Here is a 25,871-nt window from a genome sequence, read left to right as displayed (position 1 = left end):
AGCATGAGAGATAGAGATAGATTGACTCAATATTGACAGCTGATGTCAGGGGAGAGAGGGATTAGGCACCATGAAAATCAACCCCCGATCCTTTTGTTTTCCGGGTAGATAAGACGCCTCTAGGTGTCTGGCAGCGGCTTTCCCTTCTCTCTCCATTGAATACACATACACACTTGTCAGAGCTGAGATTCTATGTGTATGGGGAACGATAGCTGACGACTGAATAAGTGTTTTACCGATACTGAAGGTGTATGGGCCCCGTTGTCTCCTTACGTTGTAGAGGAGACTCTGGTTTTAGGCAACAGGGCCTATGTGCAGCCGCTAGATCTGCATGCTCTACAGCTATGCCCCTGCAGGGAAGGGAACTGACTAGTCTTATGTGAGCCAAAAAATGTTAACCATAGGGGTGTCCCAATCTGGCAAGTAAAGGACACCAGCACCCCACCGCTCACGTTTCCCCTGTTTTGCCCGCTATAATTACAGCTCCATTGCATTTCTTTGCAGTCGTTCTTTAGCTATTGACCACAATGGTTGCAAAATGCTGCTGCTGCGTCCTGTCCTATAGCCCTCACCTCAGGGGTTCATAAAATACAAAGTCCAACGGTCAAAGAGACCAGTATGCTGGAAACTCTGAGGCTGAACTCAATATCATTGTGGTACTTGTGGCATCCTCCACTGTATGCATTTTTGCTGGGGATCGCCATTAGCAACGGGCCACAAGTTCAGGATTTGCTCCCCTGTATATATATGCACAACTGCATGTGGGTTTGAGCACTTCCTGCATGTTTAACCCCTTAAGGACTCAGCCCTATTTCACCTTAAGGACTTGGCCATTTTTTGCAAATCTGACCAGTGTCACTTTAAGTGCTGATAACTTTAAAACGCTTTGACTTATCCAGGCCACTCTGAGACAGTTTTTTCGTCACATATTGTACTTCATGACACTGGTAAAATGAAGTCAAAAAAATTAATTTTTATTTATAAAAAAAAATACAAAATTTACCAAAAATTTGTAAAAAATTGCAAATTTCCAAGTTTCAATTTCTCTACTTGTATAATACATAGTAATACCTCCAAAAATAGTTATTACTTTACATTCCCCATATGTCTACTTCATGTTTGGATCATTTTGGGAATGATATTTTATTTTTTGGGGATGTTAGAAGGCTTAGAAGTTTAGAAGCAAATCTTGAAATTTTTCAGAAATTTTCAAAAACCCAATTTTTAGGGACCAGTTCAGGTTTGAAGTCACTTTGCGAGGCTAACATAATAGAAACCACCTAAAAATGACCCCATTCTATAAACTACACCCCTCAAGGTATTCAAAACTGATTTTACAAACTTTTCTAACCCTTTAGGTGTTCCACAAGAATTAATGGAAAATAGAGATACAATTTCAAAATTTCACATTTTTGGCAGATTTTCCATTTTAATAATTTTTTTCCAGTTACAAATCAAGGGTTAACAGCCAAACCAAACTCAATATTTATGGCCCTGATTCTGTAGTTTACAGAAACACCCCATATGTGGTTGTAAACCGCTGTACGGGCACACGGCAGGGCGCAGAAGGAAAGGAATGCTATACGTTTTTTGGAAGGCAGGTTTTGCTGGACTGGTTTTTTGACACCATGTCCCATTTGAAGCCCCCCTGATGCACCCCTAGAGTAGAAACTCCAAAAAAGTTACCCCATTTTAGAAACTACGGGATAGGGTGGCAGTATTGTTGGCACTAGTTTAGGGTACATATGATTTTTGGTTGCTCTATATTACACTTTTTGTGAGGCAAGGTAACAAGAAATATCTGTTTTGGCACCGTTTTTATTTTTTGTTATTTACAACATTCGTCTGACAGGTTAGATCATGTGATATTTTTATAGACCAGGTTGTCACGGACGCTGCGATACCTAATATGTATACTTTTTATATATTTATGTAAGTTTTACACAATGATTTCATTTTTGAAGCAAAAAAAATAATGTTTTAGTGTTTCCATAGTCCGAGAGCCATAATTTTTTCAGTTTTTGGGTGATTACCTTGGGTAGGGTATGATTTTTGCGGGATGAGACGACTGTTTTATTGGCACTATTTTGTGACTTTTTGATCGCTTGCTATTACACTTTTTGTGATGTAAGGTGACAAAAAATTGCTTTTTTTTTTACACCGTTTTTAGTTTTATTTTTTACGGTATTCACCTGAGGGGTTAGGTCATGTGATATTTTTATAGAGCAAGTTATTACGGACGCTGCAATACCTAATATGTACACTTTTTGTGATGTAAGGTGACAAAAAATGGTTTATTTAGCACAGTTTTTATTTTTTATTTTTTACGGTGTTCATCTGAGGGGTTAGGTCATGTGATATTTTTATAGAGCCGGTCGATACGGACACGGCGATACCCAATATGTATATATTTTTTTTATTTATGTAAGTTTTACACAATAACAGCTTTTTTAAAACAAAAAATATGATGTTTTAGTGTCTCCATATTCTGAACCATAGTTTTTTTTATTTTTTGGGAGATTGTCTCAGGTAGGGGCTCATTTTTTGCGGGATGAGGTGACGGTTACATTGGTACTATTTTGGTGGGCAAACACCATTTTGATCGCTTGCTGTTGTACTTTTTGTGATGTAAGGTGACAAAAAAAATGGTTTATTTAGCACAGTTTTTATTTTAATTTTTTTACGGGGTTAGGTCATGTGATATGTTTATAGAGCCGGTCGATACAGACACAGCGATACCTATTATGTATACTCCCCCCTATTTTTTACCAATTTTATTTAACTTTATTTGGGGAAAATGACATTTTTGTTTATTTTTACTTGAAACTTGTAAATTTTTTGGGGGAAAACTTTATTTTTTGTCCCACTTTGGGACTTGAACTTTTGGGGGTCTAATCCCCTTTACAATGCATTCCAATACTTCTGTATTGGAATGCATTGGCTGTATGAGTAATACTGTGTGTATTACTCATACAGCTTCCGGCCTGTGAGATCCAGGGGGCTGGATCTGCCAGGCTCGTCACAGGAAGGCAGCGCTGATGCCTAAGGAAGGCATCGCGCTGCCTTCCATGCCATCGGGTCCCCCCTACAGCCGCATGAGGACCCGATGGCACCGCCGATCACCGCCGCAAACCTCAAGTAAAGCCGCAAACCGCAGGTCTGAATTGACCTGCGGTTTGCTGCGATCGCCGGCGTTGTGACAGGATGCCCGCTGAATGATTTCAGCGGACATCCTGTTCCGATTAACCCCCGCCGTGCTGCAATGTAGTTTTAAAGTTAGGACGTACCGGTACGTCATGGGTCCTTAAGGACTCGGCAAACATGGCGTACCGGTACGTCCTAAGTCCTTAAGGGGTTAATACCACGCCATTCTTTTCAGTTTGTTTGTATATGAAATGCCTGGAGGTCTATAAACTCCAATTTAAATGTGCCTGTTTTCCATCTACAGGTCACATTAAGGTGCACCTGTGAGGCCTGGGACATATCAGCCAGCCTTGAGTGGGACTCGCAGACTCCTCCCTCCTCCCATTGCTAGCATGGTTACATGCTGGAGGTAACTGGTGAGTTGTTTGTGAGTCGGCCTCATGCTCCTGTAATTTGCCCACTGGCCCCTGGTATTGCCCACATGGCACAGGTAGGTGAGTGTTAGGTCCCGAGCTACTTGAGAAACCTTGGCGCGGTGCTCGGGCTCAGACATGTCCTACACCGTAGGACATGTCGGCTAATCTCTCAATTTTAAAATCAGTTTGAGGGTTTAGTATGACCGCAGAGTGCACCTGTCTTTGCTATTGTTATATTGAACTCATTATCGGCTAATTTTTGCTCCAGAAACAGGATTGTCTTGTCAGGCCTGTGGAACTGGCGAGTATCAGTCATAGGGAATCTATGTTTATTAGGCTGTATTCACACTAGTGATTAATCTCCACATTATTATGGTCCATGGTTTTATTATAAAAACATAGAAAATAGATACCATTAATGGCCACATTGATTTATTTAGGCGGCCCTAGTTCAACGCTGTGGTCTCTTCATTCTCAGGATCAGTGGGAGCGATCATAAAGCGATGGCATTTCCTAGAGACATGTCATCACTCTACAAAACTGTCTAACCCTTTACAAGTCATGGCCTGTCTACCAGCAGGGGTCCAACACCCCGCACCACCACCGACCAGTGGACACAAGTGGTTACTTTAATGGAAGCAGTGCTGCAGTAACTACAGTGTCTTAAAAAAGTATTCATACCTCTTGAAATATCTCCACATTTTTTCATGTTACATTAGCAAACTTAAATTTATTTTAATTGGATTTTACATGGTAGACCAATACAGTATATATGTTATATACAATATAATAAAGTAGCAAGTATGTGTGAAGTGAAAAGAAAATGATACATGGCTTTCAGAAGTCACCTAATTAGTAAATAGAGCCCACCTTTGTGTAATTTATTCTTAACTACAGCTGTTCTGCGAAGGCCCTAGAGGTTTGTTAGAAAACATTAGTGATCAAACAGCTGTTGTGTGTGGGAGGAAAACACCACACTGAACATAGGAGGGAAAAGGGGATACCGGAATAAGGACTGGAAAACCAAGACACACCAGACAGGTCAGGGATAAAGTTGTGAAGAAGTGTAAAGCTGGGTTAGGTTATAAAAAAATATCCCAAGCTCTGAATATCTCACAGAGCACTGTTCAATCCATCACCCAAAAATGGAAAGAGTATGGCACAACTGCAAACCTACCAAGACATGGCCATCCACCTAAACTGACAGCCCAGGCAAGGACAGCAGTAATTAGAGAAGTAGCCAAGAAGCCCATGGTCACTCTGGAGGAGCTGCGGAGATCCACAGCTCAGATGGGAGAATCTGTCAACAGGACAACTATTAGTTGTGTACTATGTGTGGTGGAAAACTAACACTGCACTTCACCCTGAAGACACCATCCCCACCATGAAACATGGTGGTGGCAGCATCATGCTATGGTCAGAATTGACGGGAAGATGGATGGAGCTAAATACAGGGCAATCCTGGAGGAAAACCTGGTAGAGGCTGCAAAAGACTTGAGACTGGGGCGGAGGTTCACCTTCCACAAGGACAAAGACCCTAAACATACAGCCAGAGATACAATGGAATGGTTTAGATCAAAGCATATTCGTGTGTTAGAATGGCCCAGTCAAAGTCCAGACCTAAATCCCATTGAGAATCTGTGACAAGACTTGAAAATTGCTGTTTACAGACGCTCTCCATCCAATCGGACTAATCTCGAGCTATTTTGTAAAGAATAATGGGCAAAAATGTCAGCATCTAGATGTGCAAAGCTGGTAGAGACATACCCCAAAAGACTTGCAGCTGTAATTGCAGCGAAAGGTGGTCCTACAAAGTACTGACTCAGGGGGGATGAATACAAATGCATGCCCCACTTTCCAGATTTTTTATTTATTAAAAATGTTGAAAACCATATATCATTTTTATTTTTACTTCACACATACGTGCGACTTTGTGTTGGTCTCTATCACATAAAATCCCAACAAAATACATTTAAGTTTGTGGGTGTATCGTGAAAAATGTGGAGAAGATCAAGGGGTATGAATACTTTTTCAGGGCACTGTATAGGTCTATGACATCCTGAATATCACAGATCAATGCACTCTTTTCTTCTGCACAGTCTGAAGAACACAACTGTGAAGGTATTCCTTTTATCTCTTGTTATTATAGCCCACAGAGTCACACAAAGGTGATTTACGATAATAGTCAACCATCTGTCTGCAGATGACAGAGCAAGAACAGAGAAGCAGCCTGAGATGCCTCCAGGAGACACTGACAGCAGTCCATACAGGTCTGTAACATAGCTTTGTAGTGCTTTTGTATGTGGCCTCTGTGAGGCACCATATCTCTGACCAAATATCTCCATATTACGGCATGCCATTATTTTTTTTTCACGGATTCGTAGGGAATGACTGTATTAGGCTAGTTGCAAAGTAGCGTTCAGATCTTTGGGCAGGCTGTTCTGGCACAGGGACTGCCTGCTGGGGTTCATTATATCCAGCATAGCCAGATACTGCCATTCCTCGCCAGAGTCCACTGACTATAATGGGACTCGGCGGGCATCCAGCCTGTTTTTAGCATTAGGGCCACATGCACACAACTGTATTTTTGGTTTATGTCTATTCCAAATTTTTTGCAGATCGCACACGGACCCGCTACCTTCATCCATGTGGCTGGGCCACAAATTATAGAACCTATCCTTTTTTTCAGTTTTGTGGACAAGAATAGGCATTTTTACAGTAGGCTCCGGAAAAATTGTGAGAAGCACACGGACCACATCCGTATTTTGCGTATCCGCGATTTCCAAAACGGATACGGTCGTGTGCAGGACGCCTAGGGCTCATGCACATGGCCGTAGTTTCTGTCCGCATCAAATATGCATTTTTTTTGTGGATCGGATGCAGACCCATTCATTTGAATGGGGCCGCAAAAGATGCAGACAGCATACCGTGCTGTCCGCATCCGCACGTTTTCTCCGCAGCCCTTCAAAAAAAGCCTATAGGCCCTAAGTGCTGGGATTCAGCTGGACAAGAAATGCTGCAAGCACCGATTTCTGTCTGGCTGAATCCCGGTACAAATGCCGGAAACAGGTCAGATTCCCACTGGGTCCCATTATAGTCATTGGGTTGGGGCCTAGGGGTGTTCCTGCCCTTTCTAGCTATGCCAGATACGATGAACTCTGCAGGAACAGCCTGCTAGTGTGTACAACTAGCCTAACTTGATTATATAGTCCAGAGCTGCATTCACAATTCTGCAGACTTCATAGTAATAGCAGAGTGAGCAATAATCTGTGTCTAAATGCCCCTTTAAACAGGCAGATGATCATTTGAACAAACGACGTGAGCATAAAAAGGGTCATTTGTTGGCAGCATGATGTTTGAGCCGTCGAGAACCAATGTACTGTAGGAGATGAGAGGTATGAATGAATGATCGCAAGAACGATTGTTTATTTAAACCTAAACTAGCAGAAATCAGCTTCCTGTATCCTCAATCTATCTTGTTTGGGCATAGACTGTCATAGGACCATATTCCAGCTCTTTGTACTAATTCATCCAGAATCCAAGAGAAAATGGTGGTACTGTCCATCACATACCGTGTTCTTCACTAGAAGCAGCACCTATGGGTCGATAATACAAAACTCCATGTGCCACTGTGCATGGTCAATGCATGAAGCTTTGCCATGTGCATGAGCCTTTAGGCCAGTTTCACATGGGTGTATTACACCCATATTTCACCTAGTCCCAGTGTGGTTCTACACAGGGTCTTATCTATGGTTCTGAAGGTTCATGGGGACCAGGTATGAAGTCCTTTTGGTGTGTGGGAGGAAACCAAAGTAGTTGGACAAACATAGGTAGAACATACAAACTCCATGCTGATGCTGTCCATGCTCTGATTTGAGCAGACACTGCCTCTATGTCCTAGTTCACACAAACACCTTTGTGATCAGCGTCCTAATCTCACAGTTTAACTCAAGCCAAATCTCCAGCTCCTGAGCCCTTTACAGGAATGAAACAGAAATGAGATTTGCTCAGGAGCTGTAAACAGAGCGAGGCTTGTTCTTCTGGATCCCCATTCTCCAGACGTACATGAAAGGTTGTGACCGTCACTGTATTAATCCCGGAATTAGAGAATATCATTGGGTTTAATGAGCACCCTGCTGCTGTGCATTTAATGAAGAGGATTAGTAGAGGGGGATTAGTGACATATCTACAGCATCAGAAGCCACACCAAGAACCTATGTATCTCAAGAATAAAAGGACTTACATGTAGTTTATGCAGGTAATTACCAACATAAAGGAAACTTTTGTGTATATAAGGGGAGATAAAGTACAGTATTCATAAAGCTGGCCATAAATATGATATAAATCTACAGACAGTTGTCCTATATATATATATAAAGATGGCTACTGTTACGATGGGGGCCCTTGCTACTTTGTGTGGACACGGGTGCTGCTTCACTCACCCCGAGTCTGCTGCAGTTCCAGTGTCCCGTGTGTCTATTGGAGACATTCTTCATTGAAGCTCATCTCATTCTGCAATATTGCAAGGGTTAAACCCTTCTTTTGTTCTGTGTGCAGCTACTAGGCTGTTTCTAATGTGTAATCAGCTATATATACCCTGCTGATTTTGTCTCTCTCTCTCTCTTTGCCCAAGCAATAGGTTTACTAGCTTGCTAGAACCTGCAAAGGTGCTATAATTTTGTCTGCCATTGGACCAACTTTTGCTTGATTCCTGGATTCTGACCCTCTGCCACCTGACCTGACCTGATCATCGTACTGACCCTGTGCTGCCTGCCTTGACCTTCGGACTTGCAAAAATTCTACTTGCCCAGACCTCGGTCTGTTACCGACTACGAGTTACACGCCCCCTGAAGAAGCGAGGCGAAATGCGCGTCGGGTTGGTGCCATCATCCTCTCTCCTCTCCTGGTTAGTATTGGCTGTTATCATGTCCTCTTTTTCACCTATTGTCCCTTGCATTTGGGTTGCACTTATGTCAGTATACTGTTGACATATTGGGATTTCGTTTTTAGATCCCACACTGACTTTTATGCAGCAGCATTGCAATGGACATGATGAAATGATGACATGAGGTCAGGTATCGAACTGCTTATCACCTGTGTCGGTATATATGTATTATACAATAATATCGCAGTATTGTAGGTGTGCAATTTTTTGGACAATGCTTAACTTACCATAGGAATTGACACTGGTAGGAGGGATGGTGGTTTTTGTACTTGTCGCAGTATCCTCCTGCACTACCACTACTATATGATATCGCATTTTTTGTATTATGTATGAATTTATTCTCTTTTAATTAATAAAGATTGGGTTATACTATATGTGTGTGATTTAATGGGTTTTCTGACTAGGAGTTTTGCCTAATCCCTTGGTGCCTCGATGTCTCTGACCACTGTGGGCCATCTGTGAATCACACCAGGACTACTCCATGAGGCAGACACCTAGTGGCCACCATGCTATGAAGTCCAGATGCCCGTATAGGGGCTAAAGGGTGAATACCAGGGGACTGCCAGGATAACGCCCTTAGGTTTAGCCCAAAGTCAAACCGGTTGGTTGACACAATGGTTCCACCTATAATGTGTATTGTGGTGTCCCAACTCAAAAAATAGAAGAACTGGGCATGCTGAATTTCAACATGTCCAATTCTCTATTCTCACAGGAGGTAAGTCAATGTCAATTGTCTGATAGCTTCTTATACCCATTTCCTCAATGAGAAAACATGGATGTGTATGGGGAGGTTGGAAGGAATCGCTGCCACAAGACAAAGTTGGATACAATCACAGCATGGGAGGAATAGTTTTTTTTCACTTCCTCTGGATCAAACAGCTAAGTGAGGATGATCTTGATGGACGTGCATCTTTTCTCAACCTACGTAACTATGTAAGAGATAAAACCGAGTGACTAGGAATGAGAACTAACCACGGCTCAGCATGTAAGGTATGTATGAAATGTACAGTGACTATTATCATCTGCGAGGAGGAACACTGCATTGAAAAATGTCAAGCAGGTAGATGAGCAGACTGGAGGTGGTAGTCATATTGTGTCTTCATTATTATATGGGCAAACAGGCTGCGCTGAATCAGACAAATATTAGTCCAGGGTGTGATCAGACCGTGTCACCAGGAAGAGTCACAGTAATAAAGTCACAGCTAGCAATTACACTGCCAATACATGAAAATCTTCTGTGTTAGGTACCTACCTAACATATGCCATTTACACAACTGTTGTTGTCTTATGTGGCAGCGCGGCTTTTGGCTCAGCCACCAGTACCCGGGTGCAACTACTACCATTACACCCTTGATAGCTATGCCCCTGGGACCATCCACTTTTTGAGACGGAGACGCGTGTTAATAAAGCAGGACAGTGGAGGGGAACTCCCTGCAGTGTCCCCTACGTACAGTAGGTTGTTTTCCGACAGTCCACATTTGGCCATATATATTAGATTTCTGTCAGTGCGACCTTCCGATATTGAAAACAGTCTAACGTGGATAATGGCATCCCAAACAGAGCTACCAGGAGAAGCAAGGGTCAGACGGGTTGAATTTAAAGGGGTTCTCCCACTAATAACACGTGGGGGATAAGCATCTGAACGCTGGGGGACTCACCGTTGGGACACCCAGCGATCACGAGAAGGGGGTCTGTTAGTGTACACCCACACATGCATATCACAGCTCTGTTCTCATGGGGCAAGTCGACAGCACTTGCAGAATCTTGTTCTCATGAACAATAAGGATCCTACTCCTAGCAGTCCCCAGCGATCCAATACTTAGTCCTTATACTGCGAATACTGTTATTAGTAGGAAAACCCCTTTAAGAGTATGTTCAGACAGTGAGTATTTTTCTGCAGGAAAAACTGTCTGTGGAATCCAAGGTTGACTTTCAGATTTCTGTTGTTGGTTTTTATTATCCTGTTAAACTTTTGGGATAGCGGGAGTGCATTCTGAAACCCTGCTTCGGACGCCAAGATGGCTCATCCACTGAAATTACTACATTGTTCATTTGCTTTCTAATTTTGTGCACTCAGCACTTTATTTCTGCAGTGTACTTATCAACTGACTGCATTTTTTAAAGGCTATGTACACCTTCAGAAGCAATTTTTGTTTAGGATTGCCTTTTACTTATTTTTGGCTAAAAATCATATTTTCAATTAGCATTTATTAAAAATATTGAGCCATTCTGTCACAAACAGTAAACTGGTACTTTCACTTTCATTTTGGTAATCTAATAAACCTTATCTCTAAACTACTGAGAGGTCAAACACTTATTTAAGCCACATTCTTATCTGTAAGATAAGAACTGAGCTATAATGAGTGTCTATAATGTCAGGGAGCAGAGATAAGGAGCCCCTCAGCTCCCCAACTGACGGAAAATAGAGAAAATCTAGAGGCTGCTTTTAGAGCACCTTTGCTATGTACAGAAAAATGGATTTCATATTTTTAATAAAAACCAACTGAAAAAATGATTTTAGCTCAAAATAAGTACAATGCAAGAATTAAAAAAAATACCCTCACAGGTGTACATAGCCTTTAAGGATTTTCCGAGTTTAATGGTTGCATATTCTGCCATTACTTGTTACCTCTTATTCCATTTGAATGCTGTATTTATGGTCTCACTTTACCAGTCATCTGCAATTGCCGTTCTGACGCTGCCCAGGTCCCCGCTGCGCTTCATTTCCTGCTCCTATCCCGACACAGCAGGAAATGGCTGGGAATGCCGCTCAGCCAATCACTTCCTGCGGTGATGTCCCGCCTCAGTCAGTGATTGGCTGAGCAGCATTTCCAGATGTGTTGGAACAGGAGCAGGAAGTGGAGCGCAGCAGGAATTTGGGCACTGTCCAAACGGCAGCAGCAAGGGATCGGTGAGATGAGTATAAACTCTTTTTAAACTCTTTGCAGACCACTGCTAGCCTTTTTTTATTTGTCTGGAAAACTCCCTTTACCTGAAACAGGAGAAAATCCAACACCAAGGTAAATTCTTGAAAAAATTCAGAAGCTTATTGGGGCACATTTATTAAGACTGGTGTTTTAGAGGCTGGTCTTAATAAACCCCTAAGCTGGCGGTGGATCCGTTGGAGTTATGAAAAGGGAACTGGCCTCACCATAACTTCAGCGGATCCTCCGCCAGTTCTAAATGTAGGACAGCTTGCTTGCTGTCTTACATTTAGACCTTTTTCTTTAAATGACCCCCATTGTTTAAATTTAACATTTATTGCACCGAACCAGTGCAGCGGGTTTTAAGATATTGTGCTGGATTTTCCTTCTTTCATGTTTATTTGAAGTCTTATCTTCGGTTCCTCCATGCATGAGCGGATTTCCTGACTTGTAGATTGGTGAGCGGCCAATTTCTGTTATTTAGCAGTTTATAAAATATGAAAGAGACTCTAAATACTGTTGCTAAAGGGGATTTCCAAGGTGTCAAGGTCTCTTTAAAGGGGTTTTTAAGTGATTTTCTCTGATAACCTATCCTCTGGATAGGTCATTATCACTCTGATCTGTGGGGGTCCAGCACCCAGGACCCCCACCGATCATATACTGATGACCTATCCAGCTGTTTGAGAAGGCAGAGGCGCTAGCAGTAGCTATATCAGCTTTCCAAGCACAGTACCGTATATAGCTACGTCTAGGCGATGTGACTGACGAACATGTCGTCACTCCGCCTAGGAAAAGCTGGAGAAGGCCGCAGCGCTACTGTGAACGCTGGTGCCTTTTCAAACAGCTGATCAGCGGGGTTCTCGGGTGATGGACCCAAACTGATCAGATACTTGGAAAACCCCTATAAGGATAGAAACACATGTTGCCGCACCTGCGTGTGCCTGAAACCTCATCCACACGGTGCCAATGGCTGCATGATTTTGAAGGTAATACTTCCATTTTAGGGTCCATTCAGACAGACGTAGTGCTTTGCAGATCCGCAAAATACGGATACCGGCTATGTGTGTTCCGCACATGGCTGCAACCATAATAGAAAATGTCTAGGGCAAGCTCTATCTTTTCCCGCAAAGCCGCAGAACGGAACCACGGATGCGGACAGCACATGGTGGCCCCATTGAAATGAAATTGAAATGAGGACTCATTCATACGGCCAAAAATTTGAGGGAGCATCATGACGTGACTCGTAGATAAATTATGTCTTTTAAAAAGAGAGAAGTATTGAGGATATTAGAACGGAATAGAGACATCACAATAAAGCCCGCTGATGGGGGGGGGGGGGGCTATTGTCGTTATGGACACTGTCAAATATATAGGGGAAATACAGAGACAGCTGAATGATAGGGAGGTCTATGAAGTACTTGGAGGCAGGGGCGTAGCTATAGGGGGTGCAGAGGTAGCAGTCGCTACCGAGCCCAGGAGCCTGAGGGGCCCAAAGACCCTTGTGCCACATAAGACACTGGCATTATAGAAAGTGCATACTGGTCAATTTACACCTCTGGCTGGAGGTTTCAATGTTTGCCTCAGGCAGCAGGAAGGATATGTGCTCCCCTGCCCCTTGCCAACAAGCACTGAGGGACGGGGCCCCAAGCTGAACTCTTGCACCAGGGCCCATGAGCCAAGCACTGAGGGACGGGGGCCCAAGCTGAACTCTTGCACCAGGGCCCATGAGCTTTTAGCTACGCCCCTGCTTGGAGGGGATCCCAAATGGGATATAATGAAAGAATTGAATTCAATCATTGATGGTGCTCTTGATAAGAGACTCATCGATGATGATTTGAGTGAATACCTTAGGGTTCCACATCCCATTACTCCATTATTATATGTACTCCAAAAGATACACAAGAGTATGAAGGATCATATAGGAAAAACACTAACCTACATGATAGATTGGTCAAAACGGACATAGGGAGTACAAGGGGTGATAGGCAGACGCTTTTGGCACCGAGAAAGATGGGCAACTTTCCATGTCTAGGATGCTGTAATTGTGGTAACCTAATAAAAGGGTATATCTTTGTTCACCCATATAGTGGTAAAACATATAATATCAGGGGTCACTTTACTTGTAGATCTAGAGATGTGATCTACATGATACAATGCCCCTGTAGTCTGATCTATGTCGGCGAGACCACTATGGAAATCAGGAAAAGAATAAATAAACATAAAAGTACAATTAGGAAAAAAAATGTTGGAGAAACCTGTTGCCAAAATTTTTGTCGAGTGTGGCCATTCTGTCAACCAGTTGGGATTCAGAGTGATAGCTTCGGTGGGTGTATTGAGAAGAGGGGGTGATAAAAAACAAATCCTTAGGAAGAAGGAACTTAAATGGATCTTCACCTTGAAGTCACTGCAACCACATGGAGTCAATATTGAGTTCAACATAAGTGGCATGAATAAATTTAGGTGAGCTGGTGGTTATAGAGTATAAATGAATATGATCTGACTCCGTTATACAGCATCTATGTTTTTAGCCTTGTTTTAACTAGTCACTTTTTTTTCTCCCTCCTTTTTATAGATTCTGGGTATAATGCAACGGTGTGGACCGAGATACCTGGACTCCACTGCTGACTGACCATTGGGTAGGATTTTGTGGCCAATTAGCCATGGGGGTAGATATGCCATCTATAGATAACAACATTGGGTCCCGTGATCGGGGCTTAGTTTACTCCAGCCATTATATACTTTTTGACGCAATGTCCCCATATGTTATGCCCGCATTGAATATATGGTATGATATTGCGGGGCGGTGCGGGAGATCTCTATTTTAATTGAATTACTCCTTGCACGCTATATATGATTTGGGGAAATGCATAGGTAATGTGCGACAAGGATTTATCGCCTGTGATGGTGTCGGTATCTATGACAACAGGATGTTTTCTTATTGCATATGTCAGCTTGACAAGGCGGAGTTAAACAATCATGTGATTATCATGTGACTGTGGCTGATGACGCGATGTTTCGCGTCATCCACATTCTGGACAATTACTGAACATTCATTGAAGTACTATCAATAAAGAATATACCGGAGATGCTGACGTCGCCTTTTACTTACTTATCATTCATACGGCCGGCTGAATGAGCCCTTAGCCAAATATACAGTGAGGAACAGAAGTATTTGAACACCCTGCGATTTTGCAAGTTCTCCCACTTAGAATTTGAAATCATGGAAGGGTCTGAAATTCACATTGTAGGTGCATTCCCACTCTGAGAGACAGAATAAAAAAAATAAAAAAATCTGGAAATCACATTGTATGATTTTTAGAGAATTTATTTGTCTTGCACTGCTGAACATAAGTATTTGAACACCTGAGAAAATCAGTGTTAATATTTGGTACAGAAGCCTTTGTTTGCAATTACAGAGGTCAAACGTTTCCTGTAGTTCTTGACCAGGTTTGCACACACTGCAGCAGGGATTTTGGCCCACTCCTCCACACAGATCTCCTCTAAATCTGTCAGGTTTCGGGGCTGTCGCTGAGCAACACAGAGTTTGAGCTCCCTCCAAAGATGTTCTATTGGATTTAGGTCTAGAGACTGGCTAGGCCACTCCAGAACCTTGATATGCTTCTTCCGGAGGCACTCCTTGGTTATCCTGGCTGTGTGCTTCGGTTCGTTGTCATGTTGGAAGACCCAGCCACAACCCATCTTCAATGTTCTGACTGAGGAAAGGAGGTTGTTGCTCAAAATCTCACAATAAATGGCCCCATTCATCCTCTCCTTAATACAGTGCAGTCGTCCTGTCCCCTTCGCAGAAAAGCACCCCCAAAGCATGATGTTACCACCCCAATGCTTCACAGTAGGGATGGTGTTTTTGGGATGCAACTCATCCTTTTTCCTCCAAACATGACGAGTGAAGTTTAGACCAAAAAGTTCTACTTTGGTCTCATCTGACCACATGACTTTCTCCCATGCCTCCTCTGGATCATCCAGATGGTCATTGGCAAACTTTAGACGGGCCTAGACATGTGATGACTTGAGCAGGGGAACCTTCCGTGCAATGTATGATTTAAAAACCATGACGGCGTAGTGTTCTACCGACATTGACCTTTGAAACTGTGGTCCCATCTTTCTTCCTGTCATTGACCAGCTCCTTCCTTGTAGTTCTGGGCTGATTTCTCACCTTTCTTATCATCAGTGATACCCCACGAGGTGAGATCTTGCATGGAGCCCCAGTCCGAGGGAGACTGACAGTCGTCTTTAGCCTCTTCCATTTTCTAACAATTGCTCCAATGGTTGATCTATTTTCACCAAGCTGCTTGGCAATTGCCCCGTAGCCCTTTCCAGCCTTGCGGAGGTCCACAATTTTATCTCGGGTGTCTTTTGACAGCTCTTTGGTCTTGCCCATGGTAGTAGTTGGCGTCTGACTGACTGTGGGGTGCACATGGGTCTTTAAAGAGCTCAGACAGGTGCTACTAAGTTAGATTAATGAGTGAAGTAGAGGTGGACTTTTTAAAGGCACAGTAACAGGTCTTTTAGAGCCAGAATTCTTGCTGTTTCTCAGGTGTTCAAATGTTCAGCAGAGCAAGACAAATAAATTCTTTGAAAATCATACAATGTAATTTCCTGAATTTATTTTTATTTTTTATTCTGTCTCTCAGAGTGGGAATGCATCTACAATGTGAATTTCAGACCCCTCCATGAGAACTTGCAAAATCGCAGGGTGTTCAAATACTTCTGTTCCTCACTGTATAGTGCATCTGAGTAGGGTTGCAGCTGCACAACCTAAACCATATATCCCAACCCTAAAGACACACATTTTTATTCTCCATACGCAGGTGTGTGTATTTTTGTATTCGTGTAGGGTGAGGATATTTTCCACTGCACTGTAGCACGTGGTTAGCAGAGTTCAACTTCCACATTCTGCCTATGTTATTGGAAATTTTACAGTGAAAACTAGTAAATCCTGCCACCAGCTAAGTAGTTTCACAGTACAATGGTGACTTCTCGTTGGGGAGTGTAGCAGCACAGAGAACCTGACAAACCACCTCCCTCCCTGTGACCACAAAAATACTGAACCTGAACACACAAAAAACACTGGCTGTATGTACTGGGGGAAATTATCATAATCAGTTGAGAAATCACCTGCTTCCTCATTGGGCATGTACAAGGCCGGCCGAGCAAGTGTGACAACTTCAAATGTTGTCCTTCAATCATTATCTATAGAAATGTACACTGGTGTGTGGTAATGACAGACGCATATACCTCCAGGGAACAACTGAATAAGGCCTCTTGAACACAAACGTGTGTGTCCCGTGGCCGTATTGCGGCCAGCATATGCTGGGTCCGCAATACACGGGACACCGGCCGTGTGCATTCCGCAAATCCGGAGATGCGGTGCAGAACGGAACCACGGAACGGAAGCCCTACGGAGTGCTTCTGTGGTGTTCCGTTCCATGCTTCCATTCCGCAAAAAGATAGAACTTGTCCTATCTTTTTGCGGAACGGACGGATCGCGGACCCCATTCAAGTGAATGGGGTCGCGATCTGCATGCGGCTGCCCTGCGGACGGTGCCCGTGCTGCGGACTGCAAATTGCGTTCGTGTGCAAGAGGCCTAAAAACCAACCCAGTACAACCTACAGTCTAGAAAGAAAATGAAAGGTTCGATAAAGGCTCATGCACACGTCTGTAAGTGTTTTGCAGTCTGCAAATCGTGGATCCAGAAAAAGCGGATCCTGGCTGTGAGAAAAGTCCTATTCTTGTCCACAAAATGGACAAAAATAGGACATGTATTATTTTTTGCGGGTGCCATGGATGACTGGTTTTGTATCCGATTCGCAAAAAAAAACAAAAAACTCATTCTTGCGAACAAGAATAGGCAGTTCTATGGGGGTGCCGGCCGGGTGTATTGCGGATCTGCAATACACTATGGACGTGTGAATGGACCCTAATGCAGGGGTGCATCGCCAATGAGGCCAGGTGAGGCGATTGCCTCAGGCAGTGAGACCTAGAGATGCCTTTAACAGTAGGGCTGGGTGGAGGGTGCCACTTCAATTTTCGCCTCAGGCAGCAGAAAGGCTAGGTGCACCCCTGCTCTGATCTGACATTTGACATCTCATTTGAGCTCTACCTGCTGCAGATAATCATAAGAATACAGAAACAACATTATATAATATTCAAATACTGCATCAAAACCACTGCAAGAACAATAGAGACAAAGTGGTTTTTATTTGTAAATAGTGTTGAGCGAACTTGTGTTTTAAGTTCGGCGTCTAAAGTTCGGGTTCAGGTTATCGAAGAATCGTGTTATGGATTCCGCTACCACGGACCATAACGGAATTTAGAATCCATAACGCAATTCTTCGATAACCCCAACCCGAACTTTAAAACACAAGTTCGCTCAACACTATTTGTAAACAGACGCAATAAAAGTTATCATTCTGTATTCACGCACCTTATGCTATCCTGTGTGCCCTTAGACTACAAATTCCCTGGAATTAACCCTTGGTGGTCTCCTCCTCCTCTGTAATTGTACTGAACAACTTACGGCTACCAATTATTGCATGCCTATGGCCATAATTTTATTTTACTCGCTGTACACAATGGCATGATACAGATTTAGCTAAAATGACAATCTAGGCAAGGAACAACTTGTACATCACATGGATTTAGCGTGTTGTTTTCACTAATATGTAATATGTTTACAAGTCGGACGAGCTGCTGACCCAAGATCGGGCCCCGAGCCAAAGCACACAAATGCCTTTAAAGTGGGGGCCTGCACTAGTAGGTGCACAGTGAAGGCTTTCAGTACAGTGTTTCCAATGACGCTGAAATTTGAGATATACCAAGCTGCAGGGACAGCTTGTGTCATAATCATTTACCTACTAGCAAAGAGCCGTAACACACCAGGAATATAACCCATTTCCTAGAAATCAGAGATGGATTTTCTGAACACCGGAAATCATATTGTGCCTACTGTCCCTCCTGAGATCCATCAGCTGATGGCTTATGTGAAACCTTAGCTCCGATCTCCTGACCTCATAAACATTTATTTAACTGTTATCAGTTGGATAAGGGTTAAGCTATAATTAATTATTTTTTTCTTCAATTGTCTTTTTATTGAAAGATGTGTAAACAGACATGTAATAATAACATTTCTTTTACATGTTTTTCAAGTAAGTAAAAGTAACAGAAGGATGGCACATCCAAAGAATATATGAATCTCAGTATAATATACCGGTAAGCAAAAAAAAGAAAAGAAAGAGAGGTCGGTATCACCTCATTAGTAAAGTCCTGAGAACAGCAACATAACCAGAACCATCGGCATTTGGTTTTTAATATATAAATAACCATGAGAAAGAAAATGGTAGAACAGGACATAAAATTAAGACAAAAGGGGGAAGACAAACCTCAACAGGACAAGACACGAATAGGGAAAGATGGGCTGGTGAAGGAGATCCACTATAAGGAATACAGCTGCGAGACCGTATACGTATCCCAAGGCTGCCACGTCTTGTCAAATCTGGTCACCTGATCCGTCATAAGCGCCGTTAAGTACTCCATACGTCTAACCTCCATGATACTAGCAGTAAGGTAAGTGCTCAAGGGCCTGGCTTGGCGTTTTCCAAAAGCCAGCTATCAAGCGTCTAGCTGCTGTCAGTACACGGAGCACCAGTATAAGGACATGTTTTTTCAACACCAGAGGGGGTATGTTCAATATAATGAATTTTTATAAGGTCAAGAGAACAGAGCTAAGGCTTCACATGAGCCGTCAGCTGACGGAACTCAGGAGGGACAGTTTGAAAATAGACAGATTTTTAACTACATGTATCACAAAAACTGCAGAAATTTTTTAGTAAAGACCAACTAAATTATATATTTTTTTAACCCAAAATAAGTAAAATGCAATCATAAGAAAATTGCCCTGAAGATATCCATAGCCTTTAAGTGCTGGAATTATAGCATTTATTAGTAATGACCAAGAATAAAGTCGGCCATGCACAGGAGGTCAGCCGGCAGCTGCTACCCCAAGAGAGTCCGGAGCTCCCCTTAAACGTTAGGTTGCTGCTCAAACCCGACGTTCTCGGCAGATTTGACTGATAATTCACGAATATGTATTTAGACATGACATAGTCCTTGTAATATCAGTCTGTTTAAGATTATATTCTTAGCGCTCCGTCGATGTGTACACATGGAGATGTTTGAACAAAGATCTAGCCATTTCCCAGTACCCTGGAGGGAAATACATGGGATTATAAAGTCTGATATGGTTCCTATGTTTACTTTTACCTCCCAAGTGTAACCGGAGTGCGAATGTTCCTCCACATGGGACCGGTGTCAGGGGAAGGAGAGTTTACGAAGGGTGGAAGCGCTATATCTGTGTGCTGCGGGCTTTCCAACATTGCCTTTTGATAGTGAAGAACAGGGTAAGCCACCAGGATATTTGCCTATGTAGGTAACCCTCATCTATGCCTACACTATCAACAAAGCAAGAAAATGATCCATAACTCATTTTTGCCTTGCAAGCTCTTTGCACTTTGGTCACTGCGTCATTTCTTGACAGTATCCAAACACCAGAGCCATTATTTACTGCAGCTTAGGCTACATTCACATGGCCGTTTTCAGAACCAAAGTCTATGAGCCCAGTGAATATAGGCTGTGAAAAGATAGGACGTCCTATTTTTGGCCATTTTCACGCCAGTGGGACCCCATTGAAATCAATGGGCCGTTTTTTAATGGCTGTGTAGACAGGAGTGCAAAAACGGGTTAACGTGCCTTTCAGGGGTTAATATATATATATATATATATAAACTTCCCTCACTCATGCACATGGGGGTGGGGTTCAGGCCACCTTAAAGAGTATGTGTCATCATAAAATGATCTATTGTTTAAATCACTTTTCAATATATATATTTTTTTTTTTAATTTTTGGTGTTTTTTTAATTTTCCATGTCTATACATATATAATCTTGCAGTTTTCACACTGGTCACTAGGCCAATAATATGTTAAAATTTCCTGTTCTTTAAAAAGCAGCCCCATGGGCCAGAGACACAATGGTCAGGGGGGACCTCATTGCCTTCTATTGGAGAGCTTTCTAGGCATGCTCTGTGACCCGTGCAAAGGTCAGGAGGGAGTAGATAAGCTGTAACATCACTCATTGTGAATGGTGGATCCTGTGTTACCTATACAGAGGTGATATCTGTCGTTGTAATCCTGTCTGTAGTGATAATGGCTACTGAAAAGTTACCTGTACAGATCAGGGGATCATGACTTATTATTAGGCCTACTGGCCTGTGTGAAAATTGCAGGATTATATAAATTTTTAAAAAAATATATACATAGTGACATGGAAAATGTAAAAAAATAAAATAATTTTTTTTATGTTGACCATTAAAAACGTGATTAAACCAATAGGTCAATTTCTGATGCCACATACCCTTTAACTCAGGATGTGACAGCACACAACGTTGGGTTAGTTGTCCACCACCTTTAAGCAATTCTGATTTTTTTTAAACTTTTCATTAATTTGTTCTTATTTTATATTCATTTGTAAATGAAAAAAAAATACATTCATTACACACGAAAAGACCCTACATCTGTCACACCAAATTTACAGTTACAATTAAATCATACATGGTAGAGATGATTAACCCCATAGTACTCACCAACAGTGGTCAGCAATGTGCTGGAGAAGAAGAGGGAGGATGCAAAGTCCCAGTTGCTTTCATTAGATGCATTATACAACACTTTGATCCCAAATTTGTTGGCATTGATCACCTTCTCCAGGAGGGCCTCCAAGGTGGTTACGTTCACACATGGACTGTTTTTAAGAAACGACTGCTTTAGATCTATTAGCTCCTGCCGCAAATTTGCCTCATACGGACCTTCAATGCTGGAGACCACCAATGCACCCAGAAGAAGATAGACCACATAGCTAACTATTAGCAGTGTAAGCACCAGCCAGGACTTCATGTCAGAACAGCTAGAAAAAAAAATGAAGAGTTCTTTGAGTTGACAATTTTTTTTCTTATTTTGGTTGATCTTGGAAAAAGCTAGAAGAAAATATGTTTGAGTTTGATGACCCAAGGAATGCATGGGGAAGCACTCAGCATAGTGAATATTCCAAGTTTTATGCTATCTTAGACAAGCAGGACACATCTTAGCTCAAGGAGGCAGCAGAACATATTGTAAATCAAATCTGATTCTACTGTAAGATGGGCAGGTGGAGTCACCATCTTGGGTGATGGACCTAGGTTTATGACATTTTGTTGGAATAAGAACATGGAGTTCTGGACTTAAAAGGGAATGTGTCAGATGACGTATGTTTTACAGAAGTTTTATGTTAGGGCTTGTTCACACGAACGTATGGGTTCCGTTCCGTGCATTGGGGCAGCAATTTGCAGTCAGCAATGCACTGAGAACGTTCGTGAGGCCTCCGGGACGGATCCAGACCCATTCAACTTGGGCCCGCATCCCTTCGTTCCGGATGCTCTATCTTTCTGCGGAACGGAAGTATGGAACGGAACCCCACAGAAGGACTCCGTAGTGCTTCCGTGGGTTTCCGTTCCGTGCTTCCGTTCCGCACCGCTCCGCATCTCCGGATTTGCGCACCCATTCAAGTGATTCGGAATGCACATGGAACGGTGTCCGTTTATTGCGGATCCGCATATGCGGTCCGCAATATGGCAACAGAACCCATACATTCGTGTGAACAAGCCATTAAACATATATTTTTTAGATCTAGCTGTATTTTAAAAAAAATCCACATATCCTGCAATTTTTGCACTGGCCGCGAAATTTAATAGTAGGCTGACACCCCCTATTCCATAGAGAACGCCTATAAGCAGTAATCTTATTATCATCACAGGAAGGATTACAATGAAAGCTATAATTTACATATAGATAAAACAAGATCTAACATTCACAATAGGTAATGCTCACAGCTCACCTCCTCCCCTTCCCTGCACAATGACCTCTGCACAGGCATATGGATGCGGACAGCACATGGTGTGTTATGGGTGTTTTAGTGGCTCCATTGAAAATACGGTTGTGTGAATGGGGCCTTAAGGTGTCCATACTCCTTTAGGGTCCATTCACACGTCCGCGCAATACACTATGGACGTGTGAATGGACCCTTAATAGCTGTTAGCTGTGCACTTGTTTGGCTGACAGCTATTCTCCCCAATTCCCACATTACGACTCTACTTAGGGTCCATTCACACGTCCGCAAATGGGTCTTCATCCGTTCCGCAATATCGGGAACGGGTGTGGACCCATTCATTCTCAATGGGGCAGGAATGGATGTGGAGAGCACACTATGTGCTCTCCGCATTTCCGGAGAGCGGCCCCGAACTTCCGGGCTGCGGCTCCGCAAAAATATAGAACATGTCCTACCCGTGTTTCCCCGAAAATAAGACATCCCCGAAAATAAGGCCTACTTCTAGTTTTGCCTCTGGCTGTAATATAAGGCATCCCCCCGAAAATAAGGCCTCCCCGATAATAAAGCCACACCAGAATATAAGGCCCCCGAAGCTACGGTACCGTACGGCGTCTGCCTCCTCTGGACCGTACGGGGGCCGCCACGCAGCTCACTGATTGGCCGCAGCACAGGCGGTGCGAGGTCTCTTTAAATCAGAGAGCCCACGCCGCCACCAGGACAAGCTGCCGCCTTCTTCCGCCCGCTGCTCGCTCTGCCCTGACTGAGTCTGGCTGACTCACAACTTGGCTGGCACGGACACACAGGGGTGACAGGTAGGGGGGGGGGGGGGGAAATATCTGATGGAAGGTGGGGGATGTCTGGTGAAGGTGGGTGGGGGGGGGGGGAGACTAAATACGGTAATCCACTGGCACAGGGGAGGGGGATCATTTAAAATGACAGTGGGGTCAGAGGGGGGAATCAAAATGACACAGGAGTATCAGAAGGGGGTACTAAAATGGTACGGTAATGCCCTCCCCCCCCCCCCTCTGATTCTCCTGTGCCATTTTGATTCCCCCTTCTGATCCCCCTGTGCCATTTTAAGTGATCCCCCTCCCCACCCTGATACCCCTGAGCCATTCTTCTTGATGGAAAAATAAGACATCCCTGAAAATAAGACCTAGCGAATCTTTGGGAGCAAAAATTAATATAAGACACTGTCTTATTTTCGGGGAAACAGGGTTTTCTTGTCCACAATTGCGGACAAGAATAGGCAGTTCTATGGGGGGTGCCGGCTGGATGTATTGCGGATCCGCGATACACCACGGACGGGATATTACGGTTACAACAATTATTCCTTATCCACTGGATAAAGGATAACTCTCTCATCAGTGGGAGTCTAACGACTGGGACCACCACTGATGACGAGAACTACTGCTCCATTCAAAGTCTATTGGTCTGCTGTAGATAAATGAATGCTAGGCCTGGTCTTTCCTTCCCCCTATGAACTACCTGATGTTTCTTGTTTACTGGGCTGCACCTTTAATGAAGGAACAAGGATAATTTGTTCAAACTGCCCTTACCTACTGTATATTTCCCCCATCCCTCGCGGGCAGGGTCCTCTCTCCTTTTGTACCAGTTTGTAACTAGTCTTAAGCTACTTTCACACTTGCGTTTTTCTTTTCCGGCATAGAGTTTCGTCCTAGGGGCTCTATACCGGAAAAGAACTGATCAGTTTAATCCCCATGCATTCTGAATGGAGAGCAATCCGTTCAGGGTGCATCAGGATGTCTTCAGTTCAGTCTTTTTGCCATTTCAGGAAGGAGAAAATACCGCAGCATGCTACGGTTTTATCTCCGGCTAAAAAAACTGAAGACTTGCCTGAATGCCGGCATTTTTTTCCATAGGAATGTATTAGTGAAAATACTGGAATGCCGGATCCGTCCTTCCGGTCTGTGCATGCGCAGACTGAAAAAAAGGTGAAAGAAATAAATGCCGGATCCGTTTTGCCGGATGACACTGGAAAGACGGATCCGGCATGTCAATGCATTTTTCCGACTGATCGGGCATTTTTAAGACTGATAAGGATCCTGATCAGTACAAATGCCATCAGTTGGCATACGTTTTGCCGGCGATGGAACTGCTTGCCGGATCACTCTACCACAAGTGTGAAAGTACCCTAAAAATGTGGAAAAAAAAATTGAAACTGATCCATTTGGCCATATGATAAACGGACAGACGGATCCGTTCTTGCAATTTTTTTGTAAGACGGATCAGAATCCTGATCAGTCTTAAAATGCAATCAGTTGGCATACGTTTTGCTGGATCCAGCAGGCAGTTCCGGCGACAGAACTGCCTGCCGGATCACTCTGCTGCAAGTGTGAAAGTAGCCTTATTCATGCTTATTTCTATTGTTGTATATTATGTATGTGCACCTCTTTTCATATGTACAGGTCCGTGGAATGAATGATCCTGTAATAATAAATAATAAAAATAACAGGAATACTGGTATACTGAACTCTAAGGCCCCTTTCACACGGGCGAGTATTCCGCGCGGATGCGATGCGTGAGGTGAACGCATTGCACCCGCACTGAATACCGACCCATTCATTTCTATGGGGCTGTTCAGATGAGCGGTGATTTTCACGCATCACTTGTGCGTTGCGTGAAAATTGCAGCATGCTCTATATTCTGCGTTTTTCACGCAACGCAGGCCCCATAGAAGTGAATGGGGTTGCGTGAAAATCGCAAGCATCCGCAAGCAAGTGCGGATGCGGTGCGATTTTCACGCATGGTTGCTAGGTGACAGTCTATAAACTGTATTATTTTCCCTTATAACATGGTTATAAGGGAAAATAATAGCATTCTGAATACAGAATGCATAGTAGGTGATCAATTGAGGGTTAAAAAAAAAAAAAAAAATTAACTCACCTTCTCCTCTTGTTCGCGTAGCTCCCGGTCTCTTCTTTACTTCTCAAAAGATGAACTATCTTTGGCTAAAGGACCTTTGGTGACGTCAGGTGATGGACCATGTGATTGGAGCATGTGATCTGACATCACCACAGGTCCTTTAGCCAAAGATAGTTCATCTTTTGACAAGTAAAGAAGAGACCGGGAGCTACGCGAACAAGAGGAGAAGGTGAGTTAATATATATATTTTTTTTTAACCCTCAATTGATCACCTACTATGCATTCTGTATTCCGAATGCTATTATTTTCCCTTATAACCATGTTATAAGGGAAAATAATAAAATCTACACAACACCTAACCCAAGCCCGAACTTCTGTGAAGAAGTTCGGGTTTGGGTACCAAACATGCGTGATTTTTCTCACGCGAGTGCAAAACGCATTACAATGTTTTGCACTCGCGCAGAAAAATCGCGGGTGTTCCCGCAACGCACCCGCACATTTTCCCGCAACGCCTGTGTGAAAGAGGCCTAAGGGTAAATGCACACGTTGAGGATTTATGTGCGCACAATCCGCACTGAAATCCGCAGGTGTTCACAGGGAAATCTGTGCGGTCAATCAGCATCA

The 25,871-nt window shown here is 43.2% G+C and overlaps 1 protein-coding gene across 1 annotated transcript in view; it reads right to left on the bottom strand.

The window, feature by feature from the left end:
* Window positions 1-25,871, bottom strand: part of KCNK6 (potassium two pore domain channel subfamily K member 6) — a 35,897-nt gene that overhangs the window by 5,631 nt on the left and 4,395 nt on the right. The window contains exon 2 of the mRNA XM_040442081.1: window positions 21,088-21,404. Coding sequence (XP_040298015.1) covers window positions 21,088-21,394 — 307 coding nt within the window. The 5' untranslated portion in view covers window positions 21,395-21,404. The remainder of the gene's footprint in view (window positions 1-21,087; window positions 21,405-25,871) is intronic.

The sequence above is a fragment of the Bufo bufo genome, chromosome 8 (genome assembly GCF_905171765.1).
Source record: "Bufo bufo chromosome 8, aBufBuf1.1, whole genome shotgun sequence".
Lineage (NCBI taxonomy): Eukaryota > Metazoa > Chordata > Amphibia > Anura > Bufonidae > Bufo > Bufo bufo.
The sequence above is the reverse complement of the archived record's forward strand: the minus strand, read 5'-3'. Positions and strand labels throughout refer to the sequence as shown.